Source organism: Cuculus canorus, chromosome 22, assembly GCF_017976375.1.
Source record: "Cuculus canorus isolate bCucCan1 chromosome 22, bCucCan1.pri, whole genome shotgun sequence".
Classification (NCBI taxonomy): domain Eukaryota; kingdom Metazoa; phylum Chordata; class Aves; order Cuculiformes; family Cuculidae; genus Cuculus; species Cuculus canorus.
Genome location: NC_071422.1, coordinates 8,399,535 through 8,412,503, shown reverse-complemented (window position 1 = coordinate 8,412,503; position 12,969 = coordinate 8,399,535). Strand labels below are relative to the sequence as shown.

At 59.3% G+C, this 12,969-nt stretch overlaps 2 protein-coding genes across 10 annotated transcripts; both read left to right on the top strand.

The window, feature by feature from the left end:
- The first annotated feature begins 313 nt into the window (after positions 1–313).
- LOC104060123 (coiled-coil domain-containing protein 28B) lies at positions 314–6,555 on the top strand. 5 transcript variants are annotated; one of them, XM_054086615.1, is made up of 10 exons: positions 1,249–1,392; positions 1,824–2,013; positions 2,107–2,264; positions 2,336–2,490; positions 2,570–2,592; positions 3,201–3,454; positions 3,949–4,092; positions 4,536–4,869; positions 5,066–5,184; positions 5,631–6,555. In XM_054086615.1, exons 1-10 carry the CDS (start codon positions 1,294–1,296, stop codon positions 5,670–5,672), a joined length of 1,518 nt encoding a protein of 505 aa, XP_053942590.1. In that variant the 5' UTR covers positions 1,249–1,293; the 3' UTR covers positions 5,673–6,555. The 5 variants fall into 5 exon arrangements, with proteins under 5 accessions (XP_053942593.1, XP_053942594.1, XP_053942590.1 ...); XM_054086616.1 differs by lacking the exon at positions 1,249–1,392 and having other exon boundaries at positions 1,445–2,013; XM_054086618.1 differs by lacking the exons at positions 1,249–1,392; positions 3,949–4,092; positions 4,536–4,869; positions 5,066–5,184; positions 5,631–6,555 and adding an exon at positions 314–1,016 and having other exon boundaries at positions 3,201–3,394.
- A 33-nt stretch (positions 6,556–6,588) lies between these two features.
- On the top strand, positions 6,589–12,844 carry DCDC2B (doublecortin domain containing 2B). Of its 5 annotated transcripts, none has more exons than XM_054086623.1 (10): positions 6,589–7,313; positions 8,137–8,194; positions 8,584–8,660; positions 8,835–8,966; positions 9,289–9,435; positions 9,833–9,872; positions 10,278–10,346; positions 10,541–10,709; positions 10,911–11,005; positions 12,192–12,844. In XM_054086623.1, exons 1-10 carry the CDS (start codon positions 7,030–7,032, stop codon positions 12,318–12,320), a joined length of 1,200 nt encoding a protein of 399 aa, XP_053942598.1. In that variant the 5' UTR covers positions 6,589–7,029; the 3' UTR covers positions 12,321–12,844. The 5 variants fall into 5 exon arrangements, with proteins under 5 accessions (XP_053942598.1, XP_053942596.1, XP_009560174.2 ...); XM_054086622.1 differs by having other exon boundaries at positions 6,591–7,313; positions 10,601–10,709; XM_054086621.1 differs by having other exon boundaries at positions 10,278–10,709.
- Positions 12,845–12,969: the final 125 nt, after the last annotated feature.

The following is a 12,969-nucleotide window of genomic DNA, read 5'->3' as shown; positions in this document are numbered from 1 at the left end:
TCCTCGCGGTGGACGTGTCTAGTGGAACAGCTCTGGTTTCTCTTCCAGCAATGCAGCTGCTCTTGCATCTTCTCTCCACTGTTTTACATGCCTGGGCGAAAACCCTGCTGGGGGAGCAGCCCATGGGAGCTGCCTCCGAGTCGCCCTTCCCTCTGCCAGGACTCCAGCGAGTTTAGGACTAATGGGCTGCAGCACAGATGGACTCTAACGAGTCTCTGCAGAGCCACCCTCTTGGACATCCCCTGGGACATGTTCCCTAAAGCTGAGTGTGGCTTTGTCTGCCAGCCCCTCGCTGTTGGTGTTGCTTCCTCCAGTGCAGGGATGTGATTGTCTCCATCAGGAGCTGGCAGGAGTGAGCGAGTGAGCGACTGTCGCTCTGGCCTGGTGGGAGCACCCTGTTCCGAGAAGGCTGGTGGAGCGAGGGCTGCAGCTCTGGGCTTCTTTTCCTGCTCCTTCAGTAAAAGAAAAAACTCTTGGAAAGCCACAACCCTCTTTTTTTTTTCCCAATCTCCCTGTTTTGGTGCAGATATAACCCCTGCAGGGGCTGCTGGATGTACCCTTGTGCCCAACAGCAAGGCACCTGCCCTCACTGCTGCCGCTGTTGCTCATTCCCGAGGCTGTAGTTGGGAGTGAGGGTTTGGGGCACAGGGCTGTGGGGCGGCAGTGGGGAGGCCACAGTTTCCATGCTCCCGGGGGCCTTGCCTGCCCAGTGGGATGGGGGGAGGCTGGGAGGCACCCCTGTTCCAACAGGGCCCCCCGCGTGCCCACAGGGGCAAACGCCAAGTGCCTCAGACCCCGCTGCCCCGAGGCTGCCGGTATCAGAGTCGTGACGGGATGGTCCCTGCGTCCGCATCAACTCCAGAGCGCGCGAGATCGGCGGAAGGTCCTGCCATGATTTCAATCAGAAGCCGCACTGGGCTCCACACACGCTGGGGGACGGCGCTCGGCCGCTCTGGCCCTGCGTGAGGGCTGGAGGCTCAGCCCCACCGCAGCAGATCCGTCATCGCCTGAGTCCGGTGACTCTGGGGCACGCGGGGTAGCGGGGCGGCATGCGGTGACGGCGGTTCTGCTGGGGAGCTGCTGGGGGAGGCCCAGGGGAGTGGGAACCATCGCCCTCGCCATGCGACGCGGCTGCTGTCCCCACTCTGGCTGCACGGGACCATGGGCCGCATCCTGCCTGAAGCTGGTGCCGGGGCTGCACCAGACAGCCGGTGTCCGGCAGTGCCACCGCACTGGGGCCAGAGGAAGTTCCCTTTCCCTTTAAATGCAAATCCCAGCTCTAAGGCGGTGGGGATGAGTGTCCAGCAGCGGTCAGTGTCCGGTGGGGGAGAGTGTCCGGTGGGCTCAGGGCATCCGGGTCAGCACCGCGAGCCGGAGCAGGGCCTGGCGCAGGTCAGTGCCTGCTCCTGGCCATGGCGCTCGGTGAGGGCGGCCGGAGGCTGCAGACAAAGGTCTCCGGAGGTCTCCGGAGGTCTCCGGCCACAGCGACAGCTGTGGGGTGCAGGGTCCCCTGTGGTCTCTGTCCGGCTCCCGCTGAGAGTGGCCAGAGTCGTGCAGGGCATGCGTGGCTGGAATCTCCCGTTCTGCGGCGCCAGGGAAGACGCTGGATGCTAAGGCCAAGCCAGCAGCTCCCAGCCGCCGCTCAGCCCTGGCGTTGCTCCGGCTCGGACGCAGGGGAGCGCAGGCAGGACTCTGAGCTCCAGGCTGCAGCACCCGCTGCGGCTGCCGAGCCCTGAGTGTTGCGCCCTGGGGGGACCCCAATGCCCCGGGAAGGAGCAGCCGAGCGGGGAAGGGTCCCCCAAGAGCTGTGTCGTCCCCCACAGGGTGCTCGCCCCGTGGTGCCCGTGCGCCCCTCGAGATGGAGGAGCGGAGGAAGAAGCGTAGCCCCAAAGCCTGCCTGGCCCAGCCCGCGCCCACCGCAGCCCCGCGCCCGCTGCCCCCCAGCAAGAGCGCGTCCTTCGCGCTGCCGCTGCCCACACTGCCCTCGCCGCGGCCGCGCACCCGACTCAAGCGGTCAGTGCCGAGGGGGCATCGCCAGCTGCTGAGGCCCCTCCGTGCGGGGCCAGGTGGGATCCGGGTGATGCCGGTGTCTCTGTTCCCATGCAGGACCACCAAGGAGCGGGTGCGTGCGGGGGTCTCGGGGCCGGCGAGGGGGGCCCCGCTGCAGCACAGCTTCCTCACCGATGTCTCCGACGTCTGCGAGATGGAAGGGGGGCTGCTCAGCCTCCTCAGCGACTTCCACTCGGGAAAGCTGCAAGCCTTCGGTGAGGGGCTGGGGCCGGGGCGCGGGGGGCCAGGGGGTGAGGCTGGGGGGTCCCTGACGGCTCCCGTGCAGGCAAGGAGTGCTCCTTCGAGCAGCTGGAGCACGTGCGTGAGATGCAGGAGAAGCTGGCGCGGCTGCACTTCGGCCTCGACGTCTGCGTGGAGGAGCTCCCCGAGGAGCAGAAGAAGGTGGCGGCCGACAGGAACCTGGACCAGCTGCTGGCACACGTGAGCGTTCTCCCCTTGCCCTCTGCCCAGATGCCGGGATCCCCCCCGGTGCCTCACCCACTGCCTTTGCTTCCCACAGCTGGAGGAGCTCAGCAGCTCCATGTATCCTGGCCGGTGGTGGCTGTGATGGTGGTGACAGTGGTGACAGAACGATGGTGGTGGCAGTGGTGATGGTGGCGGCAGGGGCTTGGGTTGCAGTGGCATTGGTGGTGGCCAGGGCTGTGGTGGTGGTGGTGGCAGTGGTGGCAGAAGTTACAGTGGCAGGGGCTGGGGCTGTGACGGTGGCAGTGATGGGCAGTAATGTAGCAGGGGCACTGATGGTGGGAGCCAGGACAGTGGCACCAGGGACAGAGATGGTGGGGGCCAGGGTGGTGGCAGTGACACTGATGATGGTGGTGATGTTGGCAAGGGTTGGGGTGGCGATGGTGGTGACAGTGGTGGTGGCAGCAGCTCTGATGGTGGTGGAAGGGGCTGGGGAGTGGTGGTGGTAGGGACTGGAACAGGGATGGCAGTGATGGTGTTGGCGGCGGTGGAAGAGGCCGGGGCAATGATGGCAGTGATGCTGGTGGCAGCGGTGACGGCGGTGGTGGCAGTGGTGGCAGAGGATGGGGGTGATGGTGTTGTTGGTGGTGGCAGGGGCTGGGGTGGTGATGACAGCGGTGGTGGCAGTGATGGTGGCGGTGTCCCCGCTTTCCCTGACCCCCGCCCAGCCAGAAGCTGCACCTGGCCGAGAGCCCCGACCCCGAGGACACCGCCTGACCCCGCCTGCCCCCCCCACGCCGCCATCTTGGCGCGCCCGCGTCCCGGAGGGGGGGGCGAAGGGGGAGTGGGCTGGCGCGGCCCCGCCCACCGCGCCGCGCGCCGCGTGGCGTCATCAGGCGGCGCCCGGGCCATGGCGGCGGGGAGGGAGTTGCGGGAGGAGCTTGAGGGGCGGCGATTGCTTCGTGCTGTCACCCGCCTGCAGGTGCGGCCCGGGACGGGGGGCAAGGTTGGGGGGGGCCCTGGGGAGGGCAGGCAAGGCTGGGGGGGTTCGGGAGGGGGGGCACGGCTGGGGGAGGTCCCTGGGGAGGAGGGGAGCACGGCTGGGGGGGACCCTGGCGGGGGTACGGCTGAGTGGTCTGGGGGGGAGTGCACGGCTGGGGAGAGTCCCTGGGGCGGGGGACGCGGCTAGGGGTGTCCGTGGGGGAAAGCACGACTGGGGAGTCCGGGGAAGACAAGGTTGGAGGGGTCCCTGGGGGGGGGAGGAGAGGCTGGGGGGATCCGAGGGCCTTTGGGGGTGCACGGCTGGATGGGAGGGTCCCAGGGGGTCCCTAATCCGGCCAGTGATCCTGGCAGTGCCTCGTTATTTACTCCCTGTGCTAAAGACTGTGTCCCCTGGGGTGTCTGGGGGGGCCGGGAAGGGGGCAGGTGGGCTGTGGTGTCTCTCCTTGGCTCCAGTCCCACCCTGTGTCCTCCTAGGCCTGTGTCAGGGGTTTTCTGCTGCGGAAGCGCTTTCGGAGTGTGCGCGCTGAGTACGAGGAGGTGGTGCGGGAGATCGAAGGAGACCTTAGCCGGCTGCGGTGGAGGGGCCAGTTCCTGCCCCGGCCTGTCTTCCTCCCCGAGGTCTGCATCTGGGGGTTCCGCAGCCCCACCTGAGGCGGGGGAACATGGGGGACAGACAATCTGTGCGGGGTTGAGACCCTAGGTGATGCTTTTGCAGCATAGAACCTGTAATTCTACCAAATTAAACCAAATAATTACATCGCCCTGGCTGGGAAATCTCTCCCTGATTTTTGTCCCTGAGACTCCGACTGAGGATTCCTTCTCTAGGTGAAGCTCTGCCTCCATGCAAACACCCAAGCTCCAAAATGCTTTTTCGCGCTCTGTAATGGCTTTGCCACTTCTGTGACGGAAGCCATTTAAGCAGTTAGTGATGGTTCAAACCAGAGCACGTTGGTGTGCCACGACCGGCAGAGCTCCAGCTAGCACAGCCCCTGGCACGCGGCACCTCGCAGGTCTTGGTTTCCTTCCCCCGTTTCTCACTCTCTCATGTGTCGCCCCTTCAGGAGCCAGCACACGGGACGCATTCTGCTCCGCTGGAGGCTGCACCGAGGGATGGGGCCAGCACAGAGAAACCACCGGAGGAGCCGGATGCCTCTGAGCCAGAGCAGGACTCGGGCTGCAGTGGCATCAAAGCCCCAGCCCAACCGCAAAGCGGCAATGGACTGAGCTGCGCAGGTGGAGGCGCTGCAGTGAGCCCCCCACCTCTTGGAGCTGGTGCCGATAAATGTGCTGACGAGGGACATGGTGCCTCGGAAGAGGCTTGGCAGGACAACAGCAGCGTCTCCTCTGTGTGGGACAGTGAGCTCCTGGAGGCAGAGTCACACGGAGACTGCCAGGGTAAGGGACTGGAGCACGGTGTGGCCCAGGGCTGTGCGCCCTCCTGCATGCTCCGAGTGTGTGGGGCACAGCAGGTCCTTGGAGAACCGGAACCTCCAGAGTACTCTGGAGAGCCTGAACAGCTCAGTGCAGAGAGGCAGTAGGTGCAATGGGAATCTTGGTTCCAATAACAGGTTATTCTTCCATTTCTTCGCAGAAATTCTGTTTGAGGACATGGAGGAGCTTCCTCGGACTCGGGCTGGTCTCCAGGCCTACAGGAAGCACTTGGTCATGGAGTTGCTGTGGTTGCAGCAAGCTATTGCCAGCCGCGAGAATGTAAGGGCCTCACCCTGCCTCTTCCAAATCGGTGGGGCAGAGCAGTGCCCGCTGCAGCCAGGGCGGCTCCGTCTGGTGGGATTGGGGTGGAGGGGTGACAGTTCAGTTACCCAGGAATTGGGTCAGAGGATGGCAGTGCCCTTTTATTCCTTCTCTGAGGGGGGAAAAAGGGAACGATGAAGGGAAATGGGGGCTGTTTAGATCTGGTAACGAGCTTTGCTCCTGGCCTGTGACAGAGACATCGCTATTTGGTGCCTGTCCTGTCAGTACTTTCTGTGGCACTGGGCGGCTCCGCGAGCTGCTCTTTGCCTCACTCAAAAGGTGACATTTGTCCATTTTCTGGCTGAGTGCAATGATTTTGCTGGTGGATCTGCCAGGGCGGGTGCTCTTCTCCTCTTCAGTCTCTAGGATTTAATTGTTAACACTTGGTTTTCTCTCTCCTGCAGTACCTGATGCTGAAACAACAGCTGGCAGCTCCTGACCCATAGTAGGGCGTTTCCAAGCATGTGGGACACTCAGATTGATGTGGAGGAGCTGTGGAGCTGTAGCACTGCCACCCTGACATGACCTCGCGGCCAGCAGCAGCTTAGGGAGCTCCAGCTCCATGAGCCAACATTTTCCACTTCAGATGGCTGTGGCAAGAAAGCCCTTAATTTATTTTAAGCGTGAATGTTGGTCAAAGCTGGGATTAAACATCACTGTGAAGCCAAGGAGGTGGTTGTGTGTTCTGGAGGCAGTCCCGGTGAGCCCTCCTTCCGCAAGAACGTGATTTCTGTTGGCTGAGGTGGATGGTCCTAGGGGAAAACTGAGGCTGGGAAGCCTGCTGCGTACAGAAGGCGCTTTCTGACCAAGAAATTGCCTGTGGTGAGACAAAACTGAACAAGCTCTTCTCCACTGAACTGTGGGTGGCGTGTGCTGGTGTCGGAGCTGTGTGTTTGGGATGGCTCTGCAGTAGCTGGGGTCTCCAGGCCATAAGTTAGGGGCAGAGTTTCCTGGCGTTCCTGTGCAGCCGAGTGGTGGCATATCCAACCTGACCTTCTGGAGGTGAGGCCTCCTTCCCAACTCGCACATCTCTGGCCGTGGAAACATCTCTGAATGGCAGAGTCGCCTGGACTGGTGCCCGAGGGAGTAAGAACTTGGCAGGGTGGTGCTTTGTGTGCCATGGGACATTCGTGGTCCCCCAGAAAGGGATTTCCTGTGTGGTGCTGTTGTTCCCTGCTGTGACCGTCTCCTGTGTGCACTCAGGTGTTCCTGTTGCCTCCAGTCACTCTTGCTGTAAGGCAGGTGTATCATTCTCTTCCTGAACAATGCCCACTTGTTTATGAATAAAAAGCTTTCCTGATGCCCATCTCTGAATCTGTCTGTTCCTGCCCTCCTCTCCTGGGCAGAGTTGATAGGCAGGGCGTCTGCCAGGATATGGGTGTTTGTCCAACACACAGGACAAAACCCTGCGTTTCTTGTGCAGGCAGCAGGCTACAGCAAGGGGCGGTGGCATCCAGACAGTGCTGCTCCCGCTGGGGTTGGAGCTGCTGCCGTAAAGGTGCTGGCACTGCACCTCCAGGCTGGTTGTTCTGAGCCCGGAGGCCACAGGAGCTGCCGAGGGAGCTCACAGCACTTGGAGTTTGAGGAATAAAGAGCCATGTGCTTCCTGGTTCTCACATAGAGCTGTGACCTGCAGGTTGTTTGATGTGGCCTCCACAACTTCCTCCTGCAGGGCCTGCTTCCATGGAGACTGCCCGTAGCTGTGCTGGGAAGGGACGGCAGCACACGAGAGTGGCTGGTTAGGAGGGCTTGAGCTCTCCGTGCTCCTCATTTCCCTCTGTGGTCAGTGGGGTTTGCCTGACCATGCGGATGAGCTCCTGGGCTTTGGCTCCAGCACCTCCTGCCAAAAACGTGGTGGTCTATCGCAACGGTGACCCATTCTTCCCCGGGAGGAGGCTTGTGGTGAGCCCGCGGCGGTTCCTGACCTTTGAGGCGTTCCTGACTGAGGTGACCAGAAGTGTTGGTGCGCCCTTGGCAGTGAGGAACCTCTACACACCCCAGCATGGCCACCGCATCGCCGCCCTGGGGGACCTTCAGGATGGACACCAATACGTGGCTGCCGGCTTTGAGAAGTTCAAAAAGCTGGAGTGAGTAGAGGGGCCTTTGGGGCTCTGGGTTTGGTGAGAAGCTGCAGTTCAGCTTGGGGGGGACATCGGGCCTGAAGGGATGAAAGAGGCAAGAGAGGCAAAAGTCAGATGGAAATGAGAGACAGATCAGTTTATTTTCCTACTGCAACTACTGAACATATTCCAGATTGCATGGAAAATGCACGTCTTCCTGGTAAGGTCGTTTGACTCAGAAGAAAACCTTTTTGGGGAGGCATGTGCTGTCGGCAGGACGCTGGGGCCAGGGCTGCTCTGCCTCCTCTGCCCTTGACCCCTGCGGTCTCTTCCAGCCCGGCATTCTGTGATCGTTTGATTCTTGGCTTTGTGGCGAGTGGGAGGTTCTGCTGCCGCTGCCTTTGCTTTGCTCTGATGGAGTCGTTTTTACACAAAGTAGAGCTGCTCTGGCTTTTCCTGAAGTGCAGAGGGTTTTTGGGCCATCGCTTGGTGCTTGGGGGAATGTGTTTGTGCCGGGGGATTTTAGTTCCTTTGTTGCGGAGCTGCTCCAGGCTGCATCAAGCCCCGTCAGCCCTGGAGGGAATAACACAAAGAATAAGGGAATAACACAAAGAATAAAACATTCTGGGTGTCTGCAAGGGTCTGCGTTTGTCTGGGAATTCCTTGGGTGTAGCAGGTTTTAATTTATCCCGAAGCCCTGGAGGCCGGCGAGGTGGGGCGCTGGGCAAATCCTTTTGGAAGTGCCTGTGCTCCTGGTGGCGATGAACCGAGGTGGAGCAGTCGGTCGGTTCTTCGTCACTCAGCCATGGCCCGGCTGGAGTGTGGCAATGCCGTTGTCTTGCTCCCCCAGCTATTTACGCCACGGAAGGACGGAGCCCCGCGGGACGAGGAAGGGCGAGGGGCTGCGGGTGAGTCCCTGTGCTGTGGGGAGGCGTGAGGGGCGCCAGGGTGGGCCCGGAGCAAACTGAGCTCGAGGTTTACGGCTGTGAGGTGCCCTGAGGAGACGGTGCAGAGGGGCCACCGGAGCTCCCAGGGCAGGAGGCAGCGCAGGGGCTGCTGCCCTCATCCCCTCAGCGGTGCCGGGGAGCAATCTGAGCTCAGAGGTTCCCTGGCCTCGCTGGAATGTGCTCAGCCATGGGAAGAGCATCTCCAGCCTTGGGGTTGCGGACAACAAACCCACCCGGCAGCAGCGGGAGGGCAGGGCAGGGGCCCTGGGCAGGCTGGAGCGGAGGGATCAGCCCCGCCAGGCTCGGTGCCAGCGCTGACGCTGTTCTTGTACGCTGAACTCTGTCTCCAGCTCCGCGCCGCAGCTCCCTGGAAGCCGGACATCAGAACGCGATGGCAGAGGTGCGGCCACCTGCCCCGCACCATCCAGTAAGTGTCTCGGGGCTCTAGGAAGGCTTTCAGAGGCTGGAGGAGAGGGTTTCTCTGTGAGACCCTGGGAATGCTGCCCCACAGGGACAATTCCAGCTCAAGTATTTGTTGTAAATAGCATCCAGACGCCGGGAACATTGGCTCATCGCATGCTCTGCGTTGTTTCTACTGCAGTGTTTTCCGGAATGGGGACCTGCTGAGCCCCCCTTTCCCAGTGCCGCTCCCGCAGGGCGCCCCGCGGCACTGGGATGCGCTCCTGGCCACGCTGACGGAGAGAGCCGCCCTGCGCAGTGGGGCTGTTGGCAGGTAGGTGTCCAGAGCAGGCGCTGAGGCTGCCCTTCCCTTGTGTCGGCAACGCCAGCAGAGAGGGCCGAGTGCTCGACAGCTGCTTCTTGACTGCTTTTGTTTGCTTTTCCCATCTTTATGCTAGGGATGAGCCCCGGATCTGGTCGCTTTGGTGGCCTGGGAAAAAAGCAATAGGCAACTGTAAAGCACAGCATGAAAAGGGGTTTATGATTAGAAAGAGGGGGTTTATACAACAAACGCAGCCTGCCCGTGTTCCCTGCTCTGCACGAGCTCCCTTCCCTCGTTCAGCCTTGTGAGAGCTCCTTTGCTGTTTCTCCCTGAGGCTCTGCAGGCTGGACGGGACCCCCATGTCCTGCGAGGAGGAGCTGCGGAACGGCGGTTACTACGTGGCAGTGGGAAACGAGGAGTACAAGAAACTGCCTTACTTTGAGCTGCTGGTGCCCCAGGATTCCGGCTGCGGGACGCTGCGGTGCGTAGAGCGTGGCTGGGTGGTTAAGAAGCCTCCCCACGGTGGTCTCTAGCTAAAGCCAGCTTGGTTTGTAGCTTGGTGCTGTCTGCTCAGGGCTTGAGTTTTGCTTCACGTGTTGAAGTTTAGGAAGGAAGAATGCATTTTCAAAGCTTGTGGTGTAAGGGTTGGCCCCAAAACCCAGAGCTCAGCACCAGAGAAAGCGAGGGGTTGGGTGTTTCTCGGTTCCTCAAGTGAAGGGGAGCACCTGCCCTTGAGATGGGGCACAGAATTCCCCAGACTGGTGATGGGCAGTGTGAGAATGCGATCCAAACCCACCTCTCACGGGAAAAAGGGAGATTGTGTTCTCCTCCAGCTGTTTCCTGCCTAGTGCTGAGCATCTGCTGCTTCTCCCCTGCAGGAACCACCCAAACAGCCGGCGCGGGAAGCTGGGCAGGAGGGTAGGTGGCTCAGCCGGTGCGGGATGGTTTGTGCGTGGCTGCCTTGGCGCAGACCCCCATCCCGCGCAGCAGACACTCGGCACTCTGCATTCCCGGCTGCCGCAGCATCCTTGCTTGCACCATTCCCAAAACAGGGGAGCTCGAGCCAGCCACGCGGCCAGGTCACACCTGAAGGAAATGTCACTGCCTGGAGAAAAACTCCTTCAGGCGGCCTCACCTCGTCCCCTTTTGGCTGCCAGGCAGGAAGGATTCCTCCTGGAGCTGGGATTTCTCTCCTGGTCCCTGTGGGGGTAAACTGCCCAAGAGACCTCGAGCGCAGTCCCACATAGTCTGTCGAAAAGTGCATCTCTGCTATTCTGAAAGTGCTTTTAAAATCTCCTTTTTCCTTTCCTTGCTTCTTTTCAGTTTGGTGACCTCCCTGCTGCCTCCCGAGTTGGTGCCGGTGGCGCTGCCCTCGCCGAACCACCCCAGCAGGTAGCAGTGGCTGCAGGAAGCGGTTTCTGTGTTCCCTGTGTCTGTTTTACTCATGTTATTGAGTGCAGGGATGCAGCTTTGTCCCAGTTGCGATGGGAGGTCCTGGGGGAAGCTGTGGGGTTTAGGGAGTTTCCCTGCCAAACCTTCTGCTATATAAACCGCTTTATTGAGGAGGGTGTGATGGACACTCTCAGCTGGGCACTCGCAGCGTGGGGGCTGCAGAGCAAGCTGAGATCCCAGCTGCTTTTCCACAGCTGCAAAGGCGAGCCGGGAAACATCACCTCAAAGGAGAAGAGTCCGTTTTCTACACTAAACCCATCCCTGCAGGACGAAGCAGGAGGAGCGACAGGACTGCGCAGCAAGGTAAAGGGTTCTGCTATAAGTGCAGAGGAAGATGGGCTTTGCTTGGACGCTGAAGGGCAAAACACCTGCAGAGGCACTGAAAGAGAGCAGCGATGCATCCCATAACTTTTGTGTTCCCGCTGCTCTCCTCTCCCCATCCATGCACACGCGAGGACCTCACTGTGCCCACTGCACCGCTTCCCTCTTTGCTTCTCCTCACAGAAGGCAGTGTCCATAAAACCAGGGATCCTAGGAAGGAGACACGAGGTGTCCGGCGAGAGGATAAACGCACAAGGGTGGATACAGCCATTGATCAGGTCTGAGAAAGGATTCTGTAGCAATTGCTTGGGGAAGAACTTCAGTTTTCTCACTTGTTTTTGTCCTCTTTGTTGGCTGAGGGTCTATGATCTTAAAGGGCTTTTCCAACCTGAACAATTCAGGGATTCTGTGAGGTTTAGGAAGCACCACGCTTCTCCCTGCCGGACCACCAGGGGGAACTTCAGACACCAGAGCACAGTGTGCTCTGTATTTTAGAGATTGCAACCTGGGAAACGGACATTTCCCTGCTGGAATGTGAGAGTCGCAGCTTCCCACCACAGCAGGGATATCACAGGCTTCCCTGGATGATTTCTGTGTGCTAATTCTGTCCTTACTGCTGTTCCAGAATGCTGCAGAACTTACCCCAAAAACCAAACTGAGACCCCCTCAGTAAGGTCTTTATTCCACGAATGGTTCCGAGGAGTAAGATCCCTCCTGCCTGCATTCACATCTCCTACACTAAGATTAATGCCCCCAAATATCACTTGCTGAGCGGAACTTACCTGTCTCCAGGAGAAGCTGAGAAGCTGGCACAGCCTGACCACGTCATTCATAAAATGACCAAATGCAATTATGAGATAGTAGCAAGTTTAAACCATATTTTTTTTTGGCAGGGAAAAGCAGCAGTTGTTGGTAAAACACAGTTCTGTGCGAGAAATGTCTGCACAGTGCCTGTTGTTTGTGGCGCACCAGTGTGTTAGAGATGGGATGGGATGGGGTGGGATGGGATGAGAGGTATTGCACTGTGGGTGATTCACAGTTCTGCCTGGGCTTAATTAGAGCTTCAAAGGAAAACAGCTCCTTTGAACTGCAACTAGGGAAAGCTCTGGAAAAGCATTAGCTCATGGCTCCGGACTCCTCTGCTCACTGGGGAGCCCGGTTTGCTCCAGAGGCTTGGCCAGCATTTCTCCAAGGACTGGGCACTCTGGTGCAGCTGCTTTCCCTCAGCCTTTCCCCTGCCAGATCACACCACAATCCAAGTTGTCATCACTTGGGTGTCACAGCGCATCCCTGCAGGGGGAGAGAATCACTGGGCATTACGTAAACTACCTCAGAATTTACAGTAGAGACCCCAGTTTGCACACCAAAACCATGGGGAGACTGAAATGGAATCCAGGAGTTTAATCCCAGAGCCTTTCTGTAGTAAAGTGTATTGATAACCGGCTTATTTCTCACTGCAAACAGGCACAGGCTGCTGACAAATCACAGATGGAGGCAAAAAAAAGGGACACCAGTGACTCTGAGGATGGAAAGCACTGGACGATGTTGCCGTCGGTAGCAAGGAGCTTAGAGGAGCCCACAGAGGGAGAGTGATGGAAGAGGGATGGTTCGGGGCAGAGCTGCGTGCACCACAGCAGGGTACAAAAGCAGTGAATCCCTACCCCTCTCTAACCGCAGACTGCCCCAACTGTCTGATGAGTTAACAAACTCTTCTAAACCAAGCGCCCTCCTCTTCGGGGCTGGAGGAGCGGAGCGCCAGTGAGCAGCGAGTCAGGTGCCCCATTTCATTAATGGAATCCTTCCTTGTCGCTGCAGTGTGAGGAGGCAGCATAGGAGGCGGCTGCTGTTCCCAACTGTAACTGAATTGGTTTGGGTCTGAGCTTGGGAAGGGAGAGTTACCAACAGATGTCTTTAGAACGAGGCATCTGCCAGGAAGGTTCTCCTTTCCCAAACACCTCTTACGAAGAGATTTCATTGTGTCGCTGTTCCTCTGATCTGGAATGCTTGGATCACGCTTGCAGCAATCAAGCCTTTCCCAAATACATGCATCTTTCTGTTAACCTATTTTAGGAGCATCTGCCTGATTTAGGCAAAGTCATAGGAATAAACAGCTCTTGTATCAACCCTCTCTCTGCAAGGCTTTGTGTCTCCCTCCCTAGCACTGCTGGTTAATTACAAGGGTGATGAGGATTTCCCCTCCTGTGATCTACCTGGTGTTTTGGACTGATGATTTCACTGTAAA